Below are 26,303 nucleotides of genomic sequence, written 5' to 3'. Positions count from 1 at the left end.
AATACCAAGACTTGCAATTCTGGGGCGAACGTTTTTTTGCAAGATCGAACTCAAAGAGAACAGAGAACTCTACAAACTTACTAGGATTGTAGTCATCCTCATGTCCTAGTTACCCTAGCGTCATCTCATGCTCTGCTCCAACTTCTCCAAAGTCTCTGCTTAAGTTCCTCAAATCAACTCAAGGTCATGGGATTGATAGAGTACTGCCTTACAGTATTTCTTTTTATGTCAGAGTTCGAGCCTCAAGAGTTCAGAATCAATTTTGATCTCAAGTCATAGGTTGCGAATCCGAGTCAAGTCACAAGTCATGAAGTCAGAATTAAATCCAGGACCTGAATACAACATGACCAGTACTGGGGGGCTTAGTGATTAGCACTGGATGACAAGCAATGGAGCTTGTTTTCCACGTGCTTTGGGGATTTCCTCTGGGTACTCTGGTTTCCTCCTCCAGTCCTAAGATATGCATTGTATGCTGACTGGCATTTCTAAATTGTATAACGTGTGTGAATGTGTGTGATGTGTTGGCACCCTGTCCAGGGTGTCCCCCCAAGTCCCAAGTCCCCTTGGATAGGCTACGTGCTCCCCGTGCCCCTATGTAGGATAAGTGTTACAGAAAATGGATTAATGGATGGATTGCTCAGCTAATTCCTTCAGATTCTGATTTTAACACACCATTTATTTAAAATTTACACCTGTTGTGTTAAAAGCAGCTCTGACAGTAGTTCTGACTATAAGGTTTATAGTGTATTATTGTTTCTTTAGCAACAACAAAAACATGGACTCCATATAAACAGAAATTAAAACAGTGTGTAATCATTGGTATGGTCGATTTTCTTCTTTCTGTCAGTGTTTATTCAACCTTTATGGAAGGAGTCTCCAGCGTCAGTGCTTTGTAAAAGTCAGAGCTAAAAGTTTTCCGGCATGGGAAAGTCTTTAGGATGGATGGCATTTTGCGGTTTCTTGGCAACATGTCAAGCTGTGTTTATTGTCTTATTATCTTCAGAAGAAATGAATAAAGACAAGCTGGTCAGAGAATGAGTGTTTAAAGCTGTTATAACGAGGGAGAAAAGGAACTTGTTTCATGGACATTTCACAACACAACAATTATATTTTAGTAAAAATGGATAAAAAGCTTGACATGCCATTCATTAATAAATAAAATTGTTAGCGTTGGAAAATAATCAACAACTGGATGGTGTGATGTGTCCGAATGCAAAGAAGAGCTGTTACCACTGTTACCACCTTGAAGTTGAATATTTTCCAATAACAGCACACTTTAAAGTGTTTAATCCCATACATCAGAACTAAAATTCGATTAATTAGTCATAAGAACGCTTGTGCGGATTTGAAACATTATTGACATTAACTTTAATCAGTGAGTAATAACGTTGAGCGAGAACACTTCTGCTCAGGTCATGTTGGTCTAAGAGAGTAACAGAAGTGTTCAAAATCAAATAAATAAATAAAGTTCAGATAGTTTTTGTTTTGCAAATACATTCTTAAATTAAATTGCATTGTAAAAGAATTGTGAAATTACTCAGCAGACACCACAGGACAGTTAACCAGAGAACCTCTGTGCCTGAATGCCTGATCCAATTTCCCATCTGAAGAGATGTCTGGATGTCTTACTCAGAATGCCGACTCAGCGTAAACAGCATACACACTACTGGAATGAGGTGCAGAGAGACGGGTAAGCATTAGATTATGAGTCTGCAGTATTCTGTCTGTCACCGCACTGTCCTCTGACAGAACATCACGGTGTCCTTTGCTTAGCTGTGTGAATCATGCTCAAAAGGTAACATAGTGTATTATAAAGTACTGAACATGAGGCGTCGCAGATCCTGTATACATTATACAACAACAAGGAGGCTAGATTGCAGATGGTGGTAAAATACCACTGACAAAAGACAGAGTTCCTAATGCTTTAGCACTGTTATATATAAGGTATCCCAAAGGCACCATACATAGGGGAAATTAACACTACATATATATATATATATATATATAACACGCACACATATCACACACATTCTTGGCATATATATATATATATATATATATATATATATATATATATATATATATATATATATGTAGAGAGAGAGAGAGAGATATATATATATATATATATATATATATATATATATATATATATATATATGTGTGTGTGTGTGTGCGTGTGTGTATAGATATATATATAGATGTATATATATATACAGTATATACAGTAAATATATATATATATATATATTGGAATCATTCTCATGGCTTGCAAGGTTGCGTGTGTGTGTGTGTGTATATATATATATATATATATATATATATATATATATATATATATATATATATATATATATGTGTGTGTGTGTGTGTGTGTGTGTGTGTGTGTATAGATATATATAGATGTATATATATATATACAGTATATACAGTAAATGTATACTTTTATGTAAACATTTATGTTTACTTATATATACAGTAAATGTTTACATTTATAAATTTTTATACTCTTCTTGTTGGCGTGGTCTTGCAAAAGGTGGAAGACGTATTGAAATTTTTCATCAAGAAAAATCATAGTTTCTTATCTAATACGTCCTCTAGTTAAAGTTGAATTCCAGCTTCAAATTCTTCACTCAAGGTAAAGATTCTCATAAGAAAAACTCTGCCTCAAATCGAATTTCGTTATTAATAAATGTTAATAAACACTGAATAAGTGTTGAATTACGTTGCATATGTGCTTCTTCTTCAGAGAAAAATAAAATGCCTATGCACGTTTTTGTATTTATTTATTTATTTATTTATATTCTTTTTAAGTGAGCGACGCTCATTTCAGATAATAGTATTATATTTTTAAAAGTATGTATTACTACGACATAAATTTTTAGAGCAGCCGCCTCCAAATGCTTTCCCATTGGTCCAATGCAAATATTATGCAAATGAAGTCGACAGTCGACTATTCGTCTTTACTTCCGGAAGTGGGCGGAGCTTTAAATCTTGATTCATTCATATAGCGCCCGGAACACAGCTACACCGTAGAGAGAGTGCGGTGTAGAGACAGCTCAGGGACGTGAGTTGAGGGTTCAATGTAGGTTTACCGACTGAAAAGGGTCGTTTTATTCTTTGTTTGTTTTTATTTAATTAAGCACTGGGAAAAACCAAAGATAAGTGAATAAATACATACAGATTCCCAAAATGCTTTGCCATGTAACGCGGCCGGACTCGGTGGTGATGGAGGTGGAAGTTGACGCGAAGGCGAATGGAGAGGATTGTCTGAACAAGGTGGGAGAGCCTGAGTCTGTTTTAACCGCCTTTTCTTCTTCATTTTCTTTTCTAACATGTTACATGAACGTCCAGTGCTTTCAGGAGAAGTGTTTAAGGAGTAAACAATAGAGTGAAATCATACACGAGTCGGTGTGAGTGAGGTAAACAAACCTCTGAAGCCTTCAGCTGTATTCTGGGATTAAGTGCAACTTTTACAGAATGGGGGAAGTGTTTTTAATGTTTGTTATTGTTTGTTTTCAGAAGGCAAAATTACTCTAGAAATGTGTACGGTTACAATTTTTTAATTTGACAAATGTACTTGTAGACAAAAATCACATCCATGTACTCCACTAACAAAAATCACATCCATTGAGATTCCCATCAAATGTCTGTCTGTGTCTCTCTATCTATCTATCTATCTATCTATCTATCTATCTATCTCTCTCTATCTCTAACTAACTAATTATCTGTCTATCTCTAACTAACTCTATCTAACTATCTCTCTATCTCTCTCACTAACTCTATCTATCTCTATCTCTCTCTCTTTCTATCTATCTATTTATATCTCTAACTATCTCTCCATCTATCTCTATCTATCCCAAATGCTTGGTCAGAAATGACCTCAAATGGACACCTTTTTTTCTTCCTGTTTAAACGCGCTGCTCTGCGGTGTCATTTGTGGTACAGCTGACTGAGGTTACTTTAGTTCAAATCCCCTGTACTGTACCTGCTTCCTGTATACTTTCATGTTCAACACTACATCCTCATAGCTTGTCGTTAATTAGCACAACATTTGGCTGTGGCTCTACAAGTTGTTCCTGTTCATTAAATAATCTTACTGTTCCATGTTCTATCTGGACTGGCATGCTTTGTATACCCGAGTCCAAATATGCCATACCGTGAAATTCCAGCTACATGATGTTGTCATCATCACTGTGTCTTTGTTTTGTGTTTTGTTTTTTTTTTGCTGCAGGTATGTAGGAAGCTGGGTGTCATAGAAGTGGACTATTTTGGCCTGCAGTTCTCCGGCAGTAAAGGAGAGAACCTGTGGCTGAACCTGAGGAACCGAATCTCGCAGCAGATGGACAGCGTGACTCCCTGCAGGCTCCGACTGAGGGTCAAGTTCTTCGTCGAACCCCACTTAATACTCCAAGAGCAGACCAGGTACTTCTGGCACAGGGGGAAATGTCTTAATACACATACAACGAGAGTCTTAACGTGCCTGTAAATGGACAGCGTTGACGTTCATATCATCGTAGGCAAAATTCGGGATCACAAATTTTTAGTGCAGTGAGATTTCTGACTGGATTAAGCTTTTGTTTGTTTGTTTTTAGTTTTTAGTCCAATATTAACGTGTGTTTACAAGTGAGCAAGCGCTTAAGAATATCTGACAAATATAGTTCACACTTCAGAGAAGCGCGACAGGAAGTCAAGATGAGTGTATCGGTGTTGGCGCTTTGAGAAAAGGGGAAGTACATGCAGTTGGGTTTTTTTTTTTTTTTTAAACTGATAGTCTTGTTCTAGAGCAAATCTGGGTCATGTTAAATATGAAAAATTCATGTGCAGTGATGTTTCCTAAGGGCTGCTTGAAATATACATCAGAGATCGCGAAGAACAAGAGCCTGTCTGGCGTCGCTGCTTCTCTTCCTCCAGCAGTGATGAATGCCCTGTAGTAACCCCGCTCGCTCAGGGTAACTCTAGGTCATTGAGCAGCGTGAGGCTCGGAGGCTGCACATGGAAATGCGATCCCTGCTGCAAAGCCTCTCGTCCTCACCCACCTCCCTTCTCGCTTCAGTTTGTGTGGGGGGTTCTTTTATTTGTCGAGCGCCAGACCGTTCATGGCTCCTTTTTAATAATTCAAGACGGATTTTTTTTTTTTTTTTTTTCCCCCGCGATGAAGCGGTAGGCTTTTTGAGTCTGGAATGTTTCTAACATTTTTACGGAGAGGTTGTAGATGATCGAGTGGAGATGTTTGGACATGTCTCGGTGGTGTAAAGTCACAAGGTTCAGACGTGTCAAGGCGAGATGGTGTTCTGGCTCAGGTGCGCTGGGTGTGTACCAAGCCATTTCGATGTGCAGTAAAGAAGTTGTGTGGCTTCTCAGATCTCGTATCTGTGGGTTGAGTTGCCTGCTGATTACTTTCCGCTCCAAGATCTATCCGTGTACTGCTTATCCGTCTGCTTCTTGACACCATGTTTATTTTATTTATTCACGTATTCATCATTTTATTTAAGGTTATTACTCGTCACAGTGTATGAAACGATCCCAATAAAAATTCAGCTGAATCCTGTGTGATTAGCATACCGTGTTCTCCGTGTCAGATGATATGATGATCTTCTTACGGTAGATCTACGGCTGTAACAAAAACCACTACGTTCTGTTCACGTCGTCGAAGCCGTGCAATCCGGAGATCAACTTGTTGCATAAACGAAGGTTTTTCAAAGTGAACATGTTTTTGTTTACGTTTCGTCATCGCCGCTTACGTTTTCGTAGCCGTTCCGTCAGTTTTTCGCAATGCTGTGCCGTCCTTCTATTGGTGAGATTCTAGATGAGGGTGCATGAACGCTGCTATGACGGAGGTTTTTAATCAGTCTGTACAGGATTTCGCTTATTTATTTATATTTTATTGTTGCGGCCAAAAATGCTGGGGGCGGGTTGTTTTGTTTTCTCCATCTCCATGTTTGTAAACGAGACCCTCTTTAAACTGTACTCGTGTTCGAGATGCGTGAGTCGAAGAGGGCTTTGGGTGAATGCGTGTTGTAGTGATGTCACGTCACGCGGCTTGGCCCGAACTACAACCTACAAACTGCAGAACTTCCACTGGAATTTTTTGCAGAGGTCCTTGGGACTCAAGTCATAAATCGCAACTCCTAACAAGCTTACAGGTGTGAAAAGATGTGATGACATTTCTACAGAAGAATTGTCTTCATTTACTGAAAGCGATCCGCTCCAGGCCGGCTCGTCAGAAAGCAGGCAGTGGTCTACCACTGACAGGACGTGACCTCATCCCTGCTGGGAAATAGATGGCTGTCCGTATTTAGCTTGACATTTCTGACTCGCTTCAGCCTGGAAGCTTATGAAAGTACTTCATTGTTCACCCCCCTGGCAGAGTGTTAACGCACGTGCGTGTGTGTGTGTGTGTGAGAGCGCGTGTGTGTGTGTGTGTGAGGGCACGTGTGTGATGCACAGCTGAGGCTCGCATTCGAACTCTTTGTGCGTTCACCTTTGCCCTACATCTCCTAGGCTTGAGGGCATTGTATTGCATCGCTCACCAACACAAAAGTGTATCATCCTTATCTGAAGTGCTGGAGCTCTCGCGCACACACACACACACACACACACACACTCACTCACTCTGAGTGTGTATAAATGATTCAGAATCAACTCCTCCTTCACTGCCTTGTCTATTATTACTGCAGTGAGTTTTTTGTTTTGTTTTTTCTTCTCCACTGTATCCTTCTCGGAGAAGGCTTTCACACGATTTTGCTGACTGCTGACCAAAAAACACGGACACACCTGTCTCTCCAACGCAGTGTTGTAAAAGAGAGCGAACCAGCCCGAAGCAGCAATCCGACTTCATGTTTTCATTTATCTAACACGCCCACGTCGCCTCAGGAAAGATGTGTTAATTAGCGGATTACTTTGATCGGGCGTATTGGAGCAGAGAAAACAAACCAGTGTTACTGTAGAACACACAGACGTGTGAAAAGCCCATCAGTTCATATCACATCACACTTCTCTCCTATGTGTGTGTGTCCATCCCCCACGTCTTTCTTTCTCTCAGCCTGTTGCACAAGCTTTATGCTATACATTAGTCTGTAGTTATGTAATACTCTCCACATGAACTGGGAAAAATAACCTCTAGGAGCGCTTTCTATCGACTCTGTTCATTACACCGGTTTTGTGTTCCTGTAAACAGACCCCGTACGTCGAGAGTCCGGGAGTCAGGCGCGGTTGTTATTTAACCGCATGTCCGTCACAGTCCGAGTCAGCAGAAATCCAACCATGTTCACGTGCATTTCCGTCAGTGAGCATGTTGAGCAAGTGCACCTTTTTAAAGCACACTGACGTTAGGGGTGTGACGGTCAGACTCGCGTTCGGGTCGACGTGTCCGGGCGATATGACGACTATATCCCATCACGATACCTGAGGACTCTTCTACGATACGCGTCACGATGGATAACTTTGTCTAACAAACTGACTTTGATCAGACGTCTCTTTAATGCCTGGAATGACAAAGAAGAGTTTGTTTGTTTTTAAATGGCAACTAATCAGCAACATCCATTTGGTACCATTATTAATTTGTAATTATTGAAAATGTTTAATAAAAAAAAAAACTCGCCACCATGCCACCAATATCTCAGAAAATGGTATTGCGTAATCATTTTTCACGATTTCGATATTCTATTGCCTTATCAACGTAAGCCCTATTTAAAAGGTAACGATTCACATGGCTTGATTACGGGGGGCGGGACAGACACCTGAAGTGATTCCTGTTCGTATTATTAAGCTGATTTTAATGGGCTTGGTGACGGGCGAGGCGATTTCTCCTGAGACGCTGATGCTGTTCGAATAGTTCATCTCTAACGTCCTCATCTTTCGTGAATTAACAGTAGGTCTGCGCCAGGTTCAAGGCAAAGTTAGTACATATTGATCAGAGGATTCTAAACCAAGTCCGAGTCATTTCATAGGATGGTTATTTATTTATTTATTTATTTATTTATTTATTTTATATATATATATATATATATATATATATATATATATATATATATATATATATATATATAATATATATATAAAATAATGTAAGTACACAGCATTTTATTTATTTACTTGTTTTGGTTTACTTTGTATTGCCATGCTGAATAAGTGCATATTACTGCACGTGTTGGTTTATTTAATGTTATGTGTTATTTCTGTTGTATAACTGATCCTGATCACGTGAATGTAGCTAGTTGACTTGGCTAATATTTTGGTGATGAATATAATCCTGGGTTTTATCGTATATTTTGAGGTTTTGTGTAAACTGCAGAGATCCGGGCTGTTCTCGTTGAGACTCGGAGCTGAAAGTCCCACCCAGTCCCACTTCCTGAGACAGTCAGGCTGGGTGGTTGCAGTTAGCTTGGTATTCGAGATGCAGGAGGGTAGATTACAAGTTCATGCCTGGCTGTAGATCTGGGTTATATTTGGATTATTCGATGAGTTAATAATTCCAGGTTCAGAGCTTTCAGGCAGGAAGAGGTTAAAGTGTCTTCGTGCTGAAGTCCTTGGAGGCTCAAATCACTCCGGTATCTTCTGCTGACCTCCAGGGTCACTGGAGTTAAATCCCTCCAGCACACACACACACACGTTTGCTCACACTTCCCCCGACGTGGATTTAAACCATATGCACATTCTGAGAGTGACACACACACTGTGTCACATACCTCACATTTTATGTGTATTGTGCTGTGTGTGAGATCATAAGCACAGCAGGTCCCTGATCTTTTCCTCTAATCAGCTCTGCTCTATTTTGGCACAGTGAAATTTAAAGTGCTGCGCTCTCTCTCTCACATTCACACATAAACTCGCGCGCGCTCTCTCTCTCTCTCTCTCTCTCTCTCTCTCTCTCTCTCTCACACTCACACATAAACTCGCACTCTCTCTCTCTCTCTCTCTCTCACACTCACACATAAACTCGCACTCTCTCTCTCTCTCTCGCTCTCTCACACACACACACATTCACACATAATCCCTCTCTCTCTCTCTCTCTCTCTCACGATCATTTTAAATGTCTGGTGCCAAGATCTGAGTTGTGGGTTTTAATAAAAAAAAAATTCATGAACATTTTTTTTTTTCTTAGCTTCAATCTTTTATTTTAATTTAATTGTTTAAATATTTTCTTTGTGAATTATTTTTTTTGTTGTTTATTACTTTATCTTTTCAAGCATGAGTCAAATGCAATTCTCTGTTCTGTAAGTGGTTCATTCCTCACTTATTTCTTTTGTCTTTTTTTTTTTATTATTCTTTAAGTCATGGAAAAAATCTGCTCCCCCGCCCGCCCCTGTATTTGGTTAATAATTAAATCTTTCCTTTAAGCGGTGAACTTAAGTGGTTAGCTTAAGATTCAGATCAGGAACCTTGTCGCTTTTTTTTTTTATTTTTTTTTTTATAAATCATTAATTCACCCACTATTAAACACAGTCCTCAGGGGGACGAAGCATGCATCGAGTTAAACACGAATAAGCTCCGATGTTTAGAATGTGCCGGACCCCCCCCCACACACACACACACACACGCGCGCGCATGCAAAGTGTCCTGTGTTTCTGCTGGAACTATGCAAAGCACATCCACACACTTGTTTAAAGCTGTTTAAGTGGTGAGTGTAGGTGTTCACTGCCTCGGTTCGTCCTTGACTAGGAGCAGGAAGTGGAAGCAGGTCGTATGTAGTGGCTGAACATTTTCAGTAAACATGGCAGCTACCTGTCTTCTCCCACTCGGCCATGTGATCAGCACACCGGCTGAATCCTTTAATCTGCTCTTATTAACTGGAATGTTCTCATCAGTCTCCTGAGCAAGACTGACTCGAATAAATACCCAGCCTGTGTTTCCTGTACTGCTGTAACACTGCTCAGGATACAGAGCTGGAGAAAAGCATGCAGGCGTCCAGGAAAGGCTTCAGATCTCATCAAATATGTATCGTGCTGATTGACAGGTAGTGGTGGTGGTGTTTTTAACTCATTACTTGAAAAGCAATAACAGCAAGCCTCACAGCCTTTTATCTGCCTTTTTTGAGTATCGATATTTTGACCTCGGACACCAGTACACCATTTTCAAAATGTATTTATTTTGTTTAAACGGCACTGGTGCAGACTTTTATTACTTTCATGAGGTTTCTTTTTAATTCGACCAACAACAAATGTTGATCCTTATTATTCCAGAATCCTTTTACTTCCTTTAAAAGGCCCATTTGCATTCGTATCCATTCTTTTTTGGAACACACTGTAGCTGACAACTGTGCGTGCACGCGCGCACACACACACACGCGCGCGCGCACACGCGCACACACGTGTAGGCTGCGTTTCAGATTAATATCTTTGTTTAATGTGTGTTGTTTCACTGTTGTATAACGTGGGGGTTTGTTTTTTGTTTTTAAAGCTTATCAAGGTCTTGAATAGATTGAGGTGCTGTTCCTTATTTGCACGCGCGCCACACACACACACACACACACACACACACTGTGAGTGTAGGACCGGTTTAGCCTCCTCTCTCCATGACCTATAGTAACCTACATGGCTCTGGTTCCCTCAGGCGTGGAGCTGGGAGAGAGGTTTCATTTTTTTTCCTCACACTTTTGGGCACACACTTTTTGGGCAGGTTTTAATTAGCAGTTTGCGACTCGTTGCAGAACACACCGCTGAGCAGACCTGATTATAAATGTGCTCAAATGTTTCGTTCTGTACCAGGCAGAAACAACTTTTGCTCTTTATATACGTAAGAACGTGTTGTGGTCGCTGTGGTGATTAAGTGCGTTTTGTGCAAATGAGCTGCGTGTGTTTGAGGTGTGTGTAGGGGGGTGGATTGGGGTTTTCAGCGCAGGGTTTACTATAGTTCGTTGACTGAGAGTAACCCCGGCTGAGCAGCTCGGGGCTGTTTTGTTTGACAGAATGAAAGAGCTTTGTTTCAGCTCAACCGGTGAGGTATGCTTACGTCCGCCCTGATTGGCTGACGTGTTGCCGTCTCTGGGCAAAAAAAAAAAAAAAAAACGAAAGAAAGCCAAACTTTTTTTCGACTCCGGGGAAGTTCTTGTTCCGTGGCGAGTGCCTGACACACACCGGGTCAGGCACGATGACTCCAGATGGAACCGAGACGATGAAGGAATATCCCTGGGATGGGTGGTGTTTCTCTTAAACAGCCCTGTCTTTAAACATGTAGCTTATTATACACTTCTGGATAGTGTCCAGTCTTTTGAAAAGCAGATGGTCTTTCCCTTCCCCCGTTCATTTGAATATCAGTCAGACCACACTGCTGTAGGGGATGTGGAAGCGCATGAGGTGGGCTTTGTTTGAAAGGGATGTGATCAGACAAAAGACTTAATATTCCTTTATTTTTTATTTATTTATTTTTTTGGCAGTGTATCCAAGTTCGACTCCTCAAAAGCCCCCCGACTCGGACGCGCCCGACTCCGCAAAAGCCCCCGACTCCTCAAAAGCCCCCGACTCGGACGCGCCCGACTCCTGTCGAACGGTGACCTCCTTCTTGCTTTGTGAGAGGTTCCTGTCTTCGCTCGTTTATCTCTTCCCGTGATGTGATCGTGCTGAACTGATGGCTTTGTGTTGTACGGAAGCTCATTCTGTTCACATTGCAGCCCAGTGACTCAGTGTGGCTTTTTTTCTTTCTTTCTTTCTTTCTTTCTGTATTTTCCCCTTAAGAGTCTTAAGAGATATGTGTGTATTCAGTGAAGTCCACAGTCCACTTACAAGAACTGCTTATCAGTTCTCTAAAACCTCAAACAAACCCGTCCGTCACTGTTTAACAGTACAGCAGTTAAAACTCAAATCATTTCCCGCCGTTTAGAGAGAGCCTTGTGTGCTTCCTGTTCTGTTTAAACATTCTTTCTTTCCTTTCTTCTTTTTTTTTTTTTTTTTTTTTAAAGAATATAAACATATTGTGTAAACATTAACACCTTGTACACATCTAACATGGCGTTTAATTATTGCCTCGCCTTCAACCGGTACCGACCGGTATGGCCTCCCGAGTTCTAGATGAACATCTCTGCTGCTTTGATTCCGTTGGCGTGATGACGATCTCCTGTCCTGATGCGGACCCTGAAACCTTCAGCATCGACAATTTACCAAGATATTTCGTTTTCATCTAGCCATCTGAACTAACTTCAACCGCTCAAAGGTGTGATCGCTCTACAGGAAGAAATGCACCCAATCGACACGGCTTGAAGTTGTAGGATTTAGACTTCTCGTGCCAAGGATCTCGCCTTGTAAACAAGCATGCGGGGATGTCGAGGCGCATGCTGAAGTGACTCTGTTGTCATCTGTCCGGCCCTCTGTGCTAACACGCTAACGCTGACTCGGTAGCCCGTGCCTGCCTGCCTGCCTTCCGGCACACCCGTATGGCGAAATTAACGTCCCACCCACCACTGAGACGAACATATTTAAAAATAAAAATAAAAATAGCAGGGTTTTGGGTTGTTGTCGTGCGATCTATACTGCCGCATGCTCGCTGTATCTGTTTCCCAGTGAATTTTATCTGACTAATGACCTACTTCCATGTTTTCCATATGAGGTTACATGGCGTGTTTTAGAGAGCCGGGGTCCAAGCACTAAACCACAGTACTTTTATTTATTTATTTATTTATTTTTAAAATAACATGTGGCACTGCATTTGAAAGCTGGTATTATGTGCTGAAGTATGCACGCCTGTGTAAGAGCAGCTGCGTGTTGATCTCGATTAAGGCACGCGGCAAACCGGTGCCTCTTGTTCGTTCTTGTGAACTACAGTAACCCCGCGCTCACCACCTCCAGTCAGTCTTCCACTTTTGTTTTCCCTCATCGGCTAAACCGGCGCCGTTCGTTCTGTCTCGAAGCGTGGCCCGTGAACGACAGTAACCCCTGGCTCCCTCCCTCCATCAGCCCGCCTTTGTTTCGCTTCTCAGGTAGCTCATCACATGAGCAGCGCACTCCGGTGTCACCACAGGGAAGGTAGCTCTTACTCACGGCGCCTTTTGTCTTTCCACCCAGCGTGTTTATTGTTCCACACCCGCATGCGTAACACGTGATCTCCATATCTTGTTTTTGTTTTGGACCCGTCCTTTAATCGCTCATCCCTCATCTATTATTACACCACGTTCTCCCTTTAATCTCAAGTCAATATTTACCAGGGTTTTTTTTTTTTTTTATTATTATTATTAAAAGCTTCGTTGTCGGGGCTGAAAGAGCAGGAAGTTGGGATGCCGTCCAGTCCTAGGACTCTGTGTTCCTGTGGACGTTCATGGTGCCGAGCGTGAAGGAATCCTGCCGTATACGTCGTAAAAGCGGTACGAGGAGGACTAGAGAAACGAGAAGTTACAGGAGTTCATAACTCGTAGTAATAAGCTTGCAATCCGGACCAGAGCGAGTCCGTTATTCACTACAGACCACAAACGAATCTGCAGCTTTTTTTTTTTCTTCGTCCCGCTGTAATTTATCACCGCGTCCGAGTGTTTGTCCGGCGGTAAAAGAAACCGCTCGTCCTGGAGGATAACAGCAGGAAAAACGTCATTTTCGTATTAATCCTGGCACAAAGCAGAAGTGTTCTTTTTCAGGAAATGTTTTGAAATATATAAACAGGTAATAGGGTTTTCTCACTTCCATTTCCCTTTTGTTGTCCCTCACATGCTTTTTGAGAAAATCCCCAAATCGCTTCTGAATAGAAGACCGCGCCTTCGTCCTCTCTAAAACGTTGTCTGCTTAATCCCAACCTGAAGCCTTTTTTTTTTTTTTTTTTTTTCTACAGACTGGGATTAAGATCAGGTCAAGCCTTGAAAGATGGATGTCCGTGATTATTTGTTTAACAAGTAAGAAGGCCTTGTTAGACCAAGGCGTGCTATGTTCATGAGCCACTGTACGTCCTTTTCATTACCGTATCTGTAGACTCTAACGGTCTTTCATTCAGGACAGTGACGGGTAGTTGGAATAAGAGGGCTTCATTAAAACGGCAGTAAAAAGCGCCACGTTACAACTAGACTGGAGCGAGAATCCGAAGCCGCACGCGTTGAGGAGAAAATGTTCCGCTAATGATACCGAAGCGAGAAGAGCTGCTAAACAGTGGCAAATTACAGCAACATGAATTCGCCGTGTAGTTTCCCGGGCTTATTCTTTTGTGGAAGGTTTTAAAGCGCTTAACGTAAGGCGCTAAGAGGAACGTCCAGATAGTGCGAGCGTGCGCGCGCACACCGAGGCAGCGCGAGTAGATTACTTCCTTATCGCGCAGGAGCAAACTGGAAGGGTCACGAATTCGAAGCAGAACAGCAGTGCGTCTGACTTCAGGTCAAACTCTGCCAGCTGATAAGAGAGAACGCCCGTGCGAGGGAGGCAGCAAGGTGAAAGTCAAACCCCTTCACACCACATGCAGCTTATGAAACGCTGCCTGACGGGCAGGGGAAGAGTGAACTCTGTTCACTTCTGCTTTTACCCCGATATTAATAGTGAGTGTGGTTTTGGGGTTGTTCATTTTTACGCCGCTCAAAAGTCACACTTCTGCACGTTGAGTAGTCGCATGCAGCACTACAGGGAGTCTCCAGTGTCCACGCTGTGTACCGGTCAAAGGTTAAGCTGTACAGTGAAAGTGTTCAGGATGGAGGTTTGGAGCCACTTCTCTATAGCGGCTGTAACGTGAACGATAACGGGAAGCCGTTTAACAGATGTTCAAGATTAAACGCAACTGTAAACGGATAAAATGTCAATGATGCAGCGTTTTGGCTGTATCCCTGACCCCCAGTAGGTGCTGAAGTCTGTAATCAGAGTCCTCTTCTGTCTTGCATGTCAGCCACCTGTTCTCATACTTCAATCTCTGTCTCTCTCGCTCTCTCTCTCTCAGGCACCTGTTCTTCATGCACGTTAAAGAGGATCTGCACCGCGGTCATCTGCGCATGTGCTCGGAGAAGGCCGAGGAGCTCAGCGCCCTCCTGGCGCAGGCGGAGTTCGGCGACTACAACCAGAACACGGCCAAGTACTGGTACACCGAGCTGTGCAGAAAAGATCCCGACCAAGAGACGGTTAACAGGTACACCAGCAATTATAATTATAAACCCCTGTTTCAAAATGGCTGCCACAGATTCACAGCCTTCCCAGGATCGCTCTGAGGTCTATCCCAGCGAACAACTGTCACGTGGTATTTTTTTTTTTTTTTTTTTTTTTTGCCATATCGTCGTCCTCTACCCAAATAACTACTCCGAATCAGAGATGAAAAGATTAACACCCGTTGAAGCGCCGTGTGAAATAAAATGCAGTTTAAATGTTTTTAATTCTAACGTGATGATGGAAAAACTGTGAAGAGTAATCCCGATCGATTCATTAATGGCTAAATGGACGATTATGATTCTTGCGTTTTTGTTTTGCTTTTTTTTTTTTTTTCCTTCACGCCTGATTGCGGAGTCCTCGGTTTGAGCAGTGGCGTTTGGGAAAGGGCCAAATAAAGCATGTGTGTTTGTGTGAGGTCAGAGTTCATGTCCATCCAAACACGGCAGTGTTTACCGGCTCTCTCACACACACACACACACACACACACACACACACACACACACACACACACACACACGTTTTTGTGTAAATAAAGCTTCCGTGTTGTCTTCGTCAATATAATTGCAACACCACCCGTGTGTGTGCTTTTATGAAAGGGTTTAATTAAGTGACTGATGATTTGTAATTACGTTGTTTTAAATCAAACCCGAGGCTGAAACGACTGCCTTGTTGGAAAGGAGTGCGTGATTTTAGTAAAAGATACGAGGGTGATATGATGTGACTTGTGCTTTCATTATGTTTGTTCTGATTGGTCAGAAAGTGTTGATTAATTAGCAGCTTGATATTATGGTTATTATTATGGTTATTATTATTATTATTATTATTATTATTATTATTATTATTATTTTATTTTATTTATTTCCCCCCTGTGAGGAGACATTTATTTTGCGTTTTAAAAGACGTCTGCAGTGTCGGCACTTTGTAACAAGCTTTCGTCTCCCATAATGCTTTGCAAAGAAAGCTGTTGTAAATATGCTGACAGTGACAGCAGGAGCTTTTGCCTCAGGTGTGCAGAGTGAAAGCCGCTCGCTAGATAACGTACTGCTGATGGCTTATGGTCTGTCCTACAAATGCAGGATGTTCTCGGGTACAAAAGGAGACTTTGCGTGCGTTTTCATCCCGTTCCATCCGTCTCTCTCACTGACTCAGCATAGAAAAGAGTGTGTTTGGCTGGACAGCTCTTGATTTGGTTTATTTCTGGCTCCGTCCCAATCTGCATACCACCATAATGAATACGTTTGCCACTCTTTTGATTACATCATTTGTCGCCTTCATTGTCCGAGGCGTATATTACGGTCTCACTGTGTCTGTGTGTGTGTTTCTTTGGCAGCATCATAGCCAAGCACAAGGCTCTGGAGGGGCTGAGCCAGGGCTCCGTGGAGTACCAGGCCCTGCAGTTGGTAGCGTCTCTGGAGCACTACGGCGTGGAGTGGCACTGGGCGCGGGACGCGGAGGGCCAGAGGCTGGCGGTCGGAGTAGGACCTGATGGCATCGCCATCTGCAGGGACGATTTCAGCCTGGTCAACAGGTACTGAGACACTACTAGAGCAGGTTTTCTAGTTCGCCTTGTATTAGCTCAGACTATCTTGCATGCAAAACTGACCAAGTTCCCAGTCCCTGCTGGTGAAAAGTGAAACGCGATGCTACCGCCACCGTGTTTCTCTAAAGTGCTTTGTAGAACCGCTAAGGTAAAAAGGTGTTCTATAAGTGTAGACAGTTCACCTTTGTGTGTGTAAGGCACAATAATCCTTGTATGTTTATCTAAAACTTTATTATATTGAATCCAAAATACTGCACGTGTCCTGACGAGTCCCGAAATACAGTCATAGGGTCACGTTCGTTCCTCCGAGCCGTCTATACAGATCGCATTAACGATGTCGTTTAGCATCTAATGATGCCAAAACATGCAATAATCTAGTGTTTTTGTTTTTTGCAGGATTTCGTATCCTTTAATCCAAATCGCCACACAGTCGGGGAAGAGTGTGTTTCTGACCGTGACGAAGGAAAGCAGCGACAGTGTGGTCCTACTGTTCAAGCTGATCAGTAACCGAGCGGCTAGCGGGCTGTACCGGGCCATCACGGAGACGCACGCCTTCTACAGGTCAGCTCATAGCTCCGTACACGTGTTAAACCGTGGGGGAACTGATACACAGATCATATTGAAGCACCAACCAGGACTACTACTTGTTCAGGGACTGAAACCGTTGTTGTTGTTGTAAGGGCTACTTTTACGATCCTTAGAAAAGTGTATCATGAGAAGATCTCAGGATCTAACGTCTACCGGTCACCATAAAAGCTCTTCTAAAACCAAAGTGTAGTCCGTTGTCCAAAGTCCTGCTGCGTTTGTGTCGCAGAGCTGTACTTTGTCCTTCTAAACCTCCTTGTTGTGGACTCGGGGACGGTACGTGACGTACGAGGCGTACACAAACCTGCGCCGACACATTCACACCCTCCGGGAGATCGCTATGTTCACGTCAGTTTAGTAGATGGGTGCAAGGATGTTGTCCCGGCGAACAGTTCATCTCCAAAGTTTGCGTTTATGCATCATTTTAAAAATAAGCCAATCAATCCGTTAAATAAAGCCGCACACAAAATGACTACAAGGCTTGTAAACAAAGCCAGAAGACATTACGTGAGATCGGATGGTGCAGTAATAAAGGAATAAAACTCTTCATGTGCTGTTCTAGAAAAAGAATCAACATCAAGGTGGTGTGATGCAACTCGGCAAGAAGCAGAGTTACTCTCACCGCCCCGATGTCGGTTAACGGCACGTGTCGAGGTGACGCGATGAAACCTTCCAGGCGGATTCTGTAGCGTGACCGCTGCTGCAGCCAGGTTCTGAAAACGCCGCTTCTCCACACCCACCTGCCCTGTCTGTCGCGGTGTGTGTACGGCTCTCGCGTCCGATTTTACACGCTTGCCTCGTCTCTGCTCAAGATCAAGCTCTCTCGCTGTACTTCAACTTTTATCCTACGTACAGTTTTTGACGTTCAGCATCACTTCACTAGCCAGTCGTATCTCCCGGAGAGATCAGCGAAGGTGAATCAGCACTTTGGACAGTCTCTCGGTGCAGGCTAGGACACGTGTCACAGCCGCCAGATGTTTACAGGATATTATGATAATTATATTGTAACGAATAAATGTTCCACTCTGATCTAATCAAAAGGTTTGTTTGCGTCCCCTCAGATGCGACACTGTAACGAATGCAGTCATGATGCAGTACAGCCGTGACTTCAAGGGCCACCTGGCTTCACTTTTCCTCAACGAGAACATCAACCTGGGCAAGAAGTACGTCTTCGACATCCGCCGGACGTCCAAGGAGGTGTACGACTACGCCAGACGGGCGCTGTACAACGCCGGCATCGTGGACCTGATGTCCCGGTCGGGTGCACGTTCTCCGTCCTCCCGCTCGCCTTGGCACGGACAGGAGAACGCTCCGGAGTGTGGAGGGTGTCGGCAGAACCGGCTGCTCCAGGAGAAGCTGCAGAAGCTGCGCGAGGCCTTCCTGTGCATGCTGTGCTGTGAGGAGGAGATCGACGCCGCCTTCTGCCCCTGCGGCCACACCGTGTGCTGCCAGAACTGCGCCGCACAGCTCCAGGTGAGACCCAAAGCACACGCACGCACGGTGTACCTCCAAAACATCAAAATAAATAAATGTTTCTCTTGTGAATGATGAGAGGACGTAATCCAAAAAAAAAAAAAACCCACAGTTTTTCACAAACTCTGATGTGTAATATTGTATTATATTATACTGCGTTTATTTTAGATTTTATATATTTTTATTCATACTTTGCCTTCCCAAGGCTGAGTTGAGTGGAGAGAGACAAAGAGCAAAAGAGAAAAGAAAGAACAAAAGGAATGGAAAGAAGGAAAAACAAAAAAATTAACAAAAAACAAACATTAAAAAAAAAATAAACAAAACAAACAACCCAAGAATTGCACATAAACAAGCAAAGAAACAAACCAAAAACGAACAAAGAAGCAAACAAAGAAATGTATGAAAAAAAACAAACGAGCATGAATGGAAAAGAAACGAACAAAAGAACAATTAAAATTCCCTGAGGGGACACTTGAGGAGGGTTGAATGGTGAAGAGAAACTGTGTATTTTATGTTTTGTCAGAGAAATAAGGTCCCCGGGCCTCCGTAACTTTAGCCATGTTTCTGTGACGACCCGAATGGTTATTTCCGTGCGGAAGAGCAGAGGACGGCTTCGAATTCATCCAAATGAATCAAAGCCCTACTGAAATCAGTTTTCTAGCTTGCTAGCTAAGGAAGGGATTAGGTTTAGAGTTGAGCAGGAAGTCCTTTTGTTGCACGACTGGGTCTGCAACGCCGCAGAAGGAGAAGCCGAGCTGAGGAATTAATCCCCGTTCATCCACTCCTTAACGAGAGGCTGATATTCCTCCGTCTGATGCGAGGGGATTGATGGAGGTTACAGGAGCTCATCTGTTTTCCACTCGGTGGCCTACGTGCCTTGGGTTTTATTCCTGGAGGTGCTCTTACGGAGGAGCGTTCACACGTCTGAGCGGCTCGTGCTCGCACGGTAGGCGTTGTCGGATAACCGCGTTAGATTTGTGAGGATGGGGGATCTCGAGAGCGGGAAATATCGATGTAAATTTGATATAATCTCTTCACTAACGCAAGTAGATGTTAATTGGACAATGGCGGCTTTTAAGACGTGGAATCGAAATGGTGTGTTCATGTGTCACTATAACGTCTCTGTATAAGGTGTAGCTGCTCGTGGATTATTTTATTTGTTTGTTTTTGTTTTTTTTGGCCATCTTATCACAGATGGCTCAACGTAGAACCCATGAAGGGAAGCTCGGAACCATGTAACAGTTCATTACCGTGTTTATCGATTAGAACCGTAACACTGACGTGACCGTGTTGTGTATCTGCAGTCGTGTCCGGTGTGTCGCTCGGAGGTGGAACACATCCAGCACGTCTACCTGCCCACCTGCTCCAGTCTGCTGAACCTGACCGTGTGCAGCGACAGTCCTGCTCCCATCCACCGCTCCATGGCCACACACACCTGCACTACCAGCCATTACTGCAGCGACGACAAACTCTGCCAGACCTAAACCAACCTCCACATCGCTTTCTTTCTTGTATTATTTATAACCGCTCACCATCTCTCTCTGTTCTTAAAACCACCAATGAAGAGACCCTCCGTAGAGACTTTTGTACTTTATCTTAAATTAAGTGTATCAGTTGATCTGATAAACAGCTACTTTATCTTTTTATTTGAAGTTTGTTCTGTTATTCTAATCCATACTATCATAGCCTTCAGTTTTATTTTAGAAACATACTGATAGTGGTTGTTTTTGTTGTTGTCCCCCCCCCCCCCCTCCTCCTCCTATTTAATTGCGTTTTATGTTTGTTTTATGACGTGATTTTTCCACTTTGACCGTATTGGATTTTGCAGTGGAATTGCGCGCAGTATTTGTGTGTATCATGCCAATATCCCTTTCTTTTATGCTGAAGGTTACAGGAATTACCGAGCGAACACGATCGGGCCTCTAACGTTTATTCACGTAAATTTTTAGCGCTCACGGTCTGATTAATACTCCAGGCACTGAGTTAAGGAGGCTAAACGATAGAAAGGTGTCTTGTGAGCATCTCGAATATTTAACCCTGTGATCACTTCAACTTCACTCATCACCCTAGAGACATCCCTCATATGCAAAGGATACTTGGTGCAATTGTAACTTTTGTTTGTTTGTTTTTGTTCTTTATAATGTGGGATGTATATAAAATAGAAAAATATTGACACCGTCACTTTACCAAGGAGTTTAAGGCTCTAAGGCCTTAATGTAGCAGTAACACAGTGTGTTTGTTATGCATATTCTTCCTTTGCACAGACTATTGTCGTTAATAAAATGAAAGGAATTTATTTTCTTTATTGCTGACACGGTCACTGCAGGGGTGAAATTATTATTATTATTATTATTATTATTATTATTATTATTATTCTCTCCATTTTCTACAAATAGATTTTGTTTCTGTTTATTTGAAGCAAAAACTATGCTCTGTACTTGTAGAGTCTTTTTATATTTCTTTGAACAAAAGGTATTAATAAAGTTGTGATTTTTAAACAAGGACATCTCGAGGTTTTTGTTTTAATTGCATTTGTATTCGTATAAAAAGATCTGAGATGACCAGTGTGATGGGTTTGATGGTATCTGAATGACGGTTGAATCTTTGCAGGCTTATCTGTTTGATGAGGAGGTGAGAAAGCTGGACAGGCTAAAGGACTAAAGCACATCTCTATAGATTAGAGATGAAGCAAGTGCTAGAAAAGCACCGGGGTTAAGGAAAGTGAAAATAGACCAACACGTCTACATCAACATGATACATCTTTGAGCCACTGACGATCACATGTGTATTATAAATATTATGTAGGTCATTCAGGGTTGTTTAGGGTTTTTTTTTGTTTTGTTTCAATTGAAATTGCAAACATCCTGGTCACTAGTGCAGAACTTGAACCTCTTCGCTTCCACTGTTGGCTCTTTTATCATCTACATCTGATAAAGCCAGTCTTCCCTTTCACCCAGTTCCTCATGGCGCTGATACAGAGGCTGGAGTTGATCACATGATGTAGAGCTGATGTATTCACGCACGTTTCTCACAGAGTAGACTCCTCAGCGTGGTCCGCTGAGCAACATGTGGCGCACGCAGGGTCGGAGGTCAGACGATAATCTTCCATACCGTTACAGAAGGAGAGGACGAACGTAAGATCAGGGTGCAGAGGTTCAGAGGTCGGGAATCATGTAATGTATGCACAGGTTATCTGAGCTAAGCTCGTCGACACTTAGCAAGGCCATATATGGTGATGTACTGTATATGGTAATGGTATGGAAATGCTGAGTTCGGACATCACAGTGCTTGATTCTGATTGGGTGATGAATTTTCTAAGAACGTCATCTCTGATAGTTAAAATGACGTTCATTTTAACGCACATGTTATCATTTCTATTTTAACAACTAATTGGCAGGACATGTATGGAGGACACGCCACTTAATCCAAGTCTAAAATATACGTGTTGTTTTTTTTAAAACATGGTATTTAATAATCACTAGCGAGATTTGGTGATGTTTTCTTAAGAAGATATTTATTGGAAGGATATTTATTGAAGGAGTCTCCAGTGTCGGTGCTTTGTATAAGTCAGTAAGCAGTTTTTAACATGTAAAGCTGGGTTTTATTTTTGTCTTATTAACTTCTATGTGTATTATGTACACCTCATAGGTTTCATGTAAATTTGTTGTAATGCAAGAGCAAGTTGCACATGATTGTTACGTAGTAACGTAAATAGTAGTTTACATTCCCATAACACATATAATTTGTAGGCTATGTACTGTAGCTCAATAACTCGGCTAATACCCCACATTGTCCCCACATTAACATTGTTAATACCCCACATTAACATTGTCTTCATGTTAATTCTGGATGTTGGGCAGTGGTGGTTCAACGGTTAAGGCTCTGTGTTATTGATCAGAAGGTTGGGGGTTCAAGCCCCAGCACTGAAAGCTGCCACTGTTGGGCCCTTGAGCAAGGCCCTTAACACTCTCTGCTCCAGGGGGCGCTGTATCATGGCTGACCCTGCGTTCTGACCCCAACTTCCTGACATACTGGGACATGCGAAGAAAAGAATTTCACTGTGCTGTAATGTATATGTGATCAATAAAGGCGGCTTCTTCCTCCTCTATTAATCTCAGCCAAGGCTTGGTTGCGTTTTGGTTTCGTTTTTGGCAGGAGACGTCTTCATACCGAGCAAAAAAGAAACGAAACCTCTTTTCAAACAGGATATCAAGGAATCTTTTTTCAGCTAGGTAAAAGACAGTGTAATCTTTTCACACTGAGTAAATAAGCTTTCCACCGTCCCTATAAATACTGACGTGACAGATTCAGGCGCGACTAAATTCCCAGAGATTAAATAATTGGTTATCAATCCAATCCAGTCCAAGCAGAAATTAAAACTATCAGTCTGCCCCTGTTTGTACTGCATATACCGTATGTATTCGTCATTCTTTATATTACTGGAATTGATTATGACAATCTGAAGGGAAATTCTGTGCACACCTTATACTTGGTGAATATATCACTGTCATTCTGACTGTATATAATGTCCCAGGCTTGAGCTCTGTCAGTTCAGTATAGACTGGAATCCATAATGAATGTGCCCCATCCAGTTTATCAGCCACCGTTCATGCGTATAGAGGCAAAAACCAGACAACATGCACCTCAGTGTAGTCTGTTTGTGTTTAATATTTAACCACGAGCGCTTGGGAACTGCTTATGTAAGGAGAATTTACAATAGGTTACAGACATTTTGATCAGATTACATAACAGCCTTTGTTACTCAGAAACAAATGTCAAATGCAGTTTGTGTTGCAGGACATCATTCATATATAATGCATACATATAATGATTTATGGATCTCAATCCACTCCTCCTACTGTACTGGTGTTTACAGGGAACATTACACATCAGGGGAGAGAAGGAAAAAAAAAGTATAAGAGCAAAATTGAAAGTCACAAATGTGCACTACAAATCTATCATCAAAGGTTTGGCACAAATTATTCTCTGACACATTTGTAAGCACTTCTGTTGCTCATGAGCTGCTATGTTTTGTTTTTAGTCTAGAACTAAAAATAGCCCTGTACAGTTTTCCAATTCAGTGCAGTTTCACGGCGCCACCTGCTGACAGAGCAACACACTGCAGTCAAACCTGCTGTCACTAGCTGATGAGGTTTGTGTTCAACAGTAGAGACTCAGCAATAAATGAAATATGAAATAAAATAACGCATTTAAGAATAATACAATATACAAAAATTAATGAACTTAAAAATAAAAGTTGGATGGATATGAAAAATCTGGTCATGATCGACTCCATGTGTGCTCAGGACTTTCGAGTTTCAATCCACCACTGAGCTGTACTATACCATACCATACCATACTACAGCATACTACACTATACTATACTATACTATACTAATACTACACCGCACAATGCTACGTCATAATACGCTATACTACACTACACTATACTACACTACACTACCCACTGCTCTTTACTTTATATATGCTACCCCTAGGTCAAATTATTCGTAAGTATGGAATTAGCTTCCACTGTTATGCTGATGAGACACAGTTGTATGTTTCAGCGAAGCCAGAGGACAGACAGAAGCTTAGTAAAGTTGAGGATTGTGTAAAGGACATTAGACATTGGATGTTAATTAACTTCCTTCTACTTAATTCTGATCAAACAGAAATACTTTTATTAGGCCCACGTGTAGCTAGAAGTATTCTTTCTGATCACATGGTTACTCCGGATGGTCTTTCTGTTTCATCATGTGCAGCAGTTAAAGACCTTGGTGTGATTATTGACTCCAGCCTATCATTTGATGCTCATGTAGATAATATTACTAGGATAGCCTTCTTTCATCTCAGAAATATTTCTAAGATAAGAAATATAATGTCACTACATGATGCGGAAATACTAGTTCATGCATTCGTCACCTCTAGATTAGATTACTGTAATGCCTTACTGTCTGGATGTTCCAGTAGGAATATAAATAAGCTCCAGTTAGTCCAGAATGCAGCTACTAGAGTCCTAACTAGAACTAGAAGATACGACCATATCACACCGATATTATCAACATTGCATTGGCTCCCAGTAAAATCCCACATTAACTATAAAATACTTTTATTAACCTATAAAGCACTAAATGGTCTCGCACCACAATATCCAAGCGACCTTTTGGTTTTCTATGATCCGCCACGCCTACTTAGATCAAAAGATGCAGGCTATCTGACGGTACCTCGAATAGTGAAGGCTACAGCAGGGGGAAGAGCTTTCTCTTATAGAGCCCCACAGTTATGGAACAGTCTTCCTATTAGTGTTCGGGAGTCAGACACAGTCTCAGTGTTTAAGTCTAAGCTTAAAACGTATTTGTTTACTCAAGCCTACCCTGACTAGATTCTGTTCTACTACTTCGCAGTCATAATTATATTTTTTCTCCCTCTCTCCTTTCGCCGAGCCCCACACGAATTTATGGAGATACTAGACATCCAGATCCTTTCTGCCTCTGGATGGAGCTCAAATCTTCTTTAATTCCAGACTGCTGGGACTACGGCTGCTCTTAACGCCATACAGACTTCATATAAATCCATAATGAACTTTTTCACACTAACTGTTGTTACCCAGATGATGACGGGTTCCCTTCTGAGTCGGGTTCCTCTCAAGGTTTCTTCCTCTTAAAACATCTTAGGGAGTTTTTCCTCGCCACCATCGCCACTCAGTGGCTTGCTCAGTTGGGATAAATTCGCACCTTTAATATCTGTATACCATGTTGATATTTCTGTAAAGCTGCTTTGAGACAATGTCTATTGTAAAAAGCGCTATACAAATAAAATTGAATTGAATTGAAATTGAATACACCATAATACGCTATACTACACTATACTACACTGTACTACACTACACTATACTACACTACACCATAATACGCTATACTACACTATACTACACTGTACTACTCTACACTATACTACACTACACCATAATACACTATACTATACTACACTACACTGTACTACTCTACACTATACTACACTACACCATAATACACTATACTATACTACACTACACTGTACTACTCTACACTATACTACACTACACCATAATACGCTATACTATACTATACTACACTGTACTACACTACACTATACTACACTACACCATAATACGCTATACTGTACTACACTACACTATACTACACTACACCATAATACGCTATACTATACTATACTACACTGTACTACACTACACTATACTACACTACACCATAATACGCTATACTATACTACACTACACTATACTACTCTACACTATACTACACTACACCATAATACACTATACTACACTATACTACACTGTACTACACTACACTATACTACACTACACCATAATACGCTATACTATACTACACTACACTGTACTACACTACACTATACTACACTACACCATAATATGCTATACTACACTATACTATACTACACTGTACTACACTACACTATACTACACTACATCATAATACGCTATACTACACTACACTATACTACACTACACCATAATATGCTATACTACACTATACAATACTACACTATACTACACTACACTATACTACACTACATCATAATACGCTATACTACACTACACTATACTACACTACATCATAATATGCTATACTACACTATACTAT

General features: G+C 41.8%; 1 protein-coding gene across 1 annotated transcript; it reads left to right on the top strand.

Annotated features, from left to right (window-relative positions):
• Positions 1-3,023: 3,023 nt before the first annotated feature.
• Positions 3,024-21,140, top strand: mylipa (myosin regulatory light chain interacting protein a). The gene is made up of 7 exons (XM_017482366.3): positions 3,024-3,279; positions 4,235-4,425; positions 14,836-15,021; positions 16,369-16,566; positions 16,975-17,139; positions 18,225-18,636; positions 19,941-21,140. Exons 1-7 carry the CDS (start codon positions 3,193-3,195, stop codon positions 20,118-20,120), a joined length of 1,419 nt encoding a protein of 472 aa, XP_017337855.1. The 5' UTR covers positions 3,024-3,192; the 3' UTR covers positions 20,121-21,140.
• The last annotated feature ends 5,163 nt before the right edge of the window (positions 21,141-26,303 follow it).

The sequence above is a fragment of the Ictalurus punctatus genome, chromosome 12 (genome assembly GCF_001660625.3).
Source record: "Ictalurus punctatus breed USDA103 chromosome 12, Coco_2.0, whole genome shotgun sequence".
NCBI lineage: Eukaryota > Metazoa > Chordata > Actinopteri > Siluriformes > Ictaluridae > Ictalurus > Ictalurus punctatus.
This window is presented reverse-complemented; position numbering and strand designations above follow the sequence as displayed.

Coding starts and splice junctions, on each gene's coding strand:
- mylipa (XM_017482366.3), top strand. CDS start 3,193: ATGCTTTGCCATGTAACGCGGCCGGACTCGGTGGTGATGGAGGTGGAA. Junction 16,567..16,974: donor GATTTCAGCCTGGTCAACAG/GTACTGAGACAC, acceptor TGTTTTTTGCAG/GATTTCGTATCCTTTAATCC. Junction 17,140..18,224: donor GAGACGCACGCCTTCTACAG/GTCAGCTCATAG, acceptor GCGTCCCCTCAG/ATGCGACACTGTAACGAATG.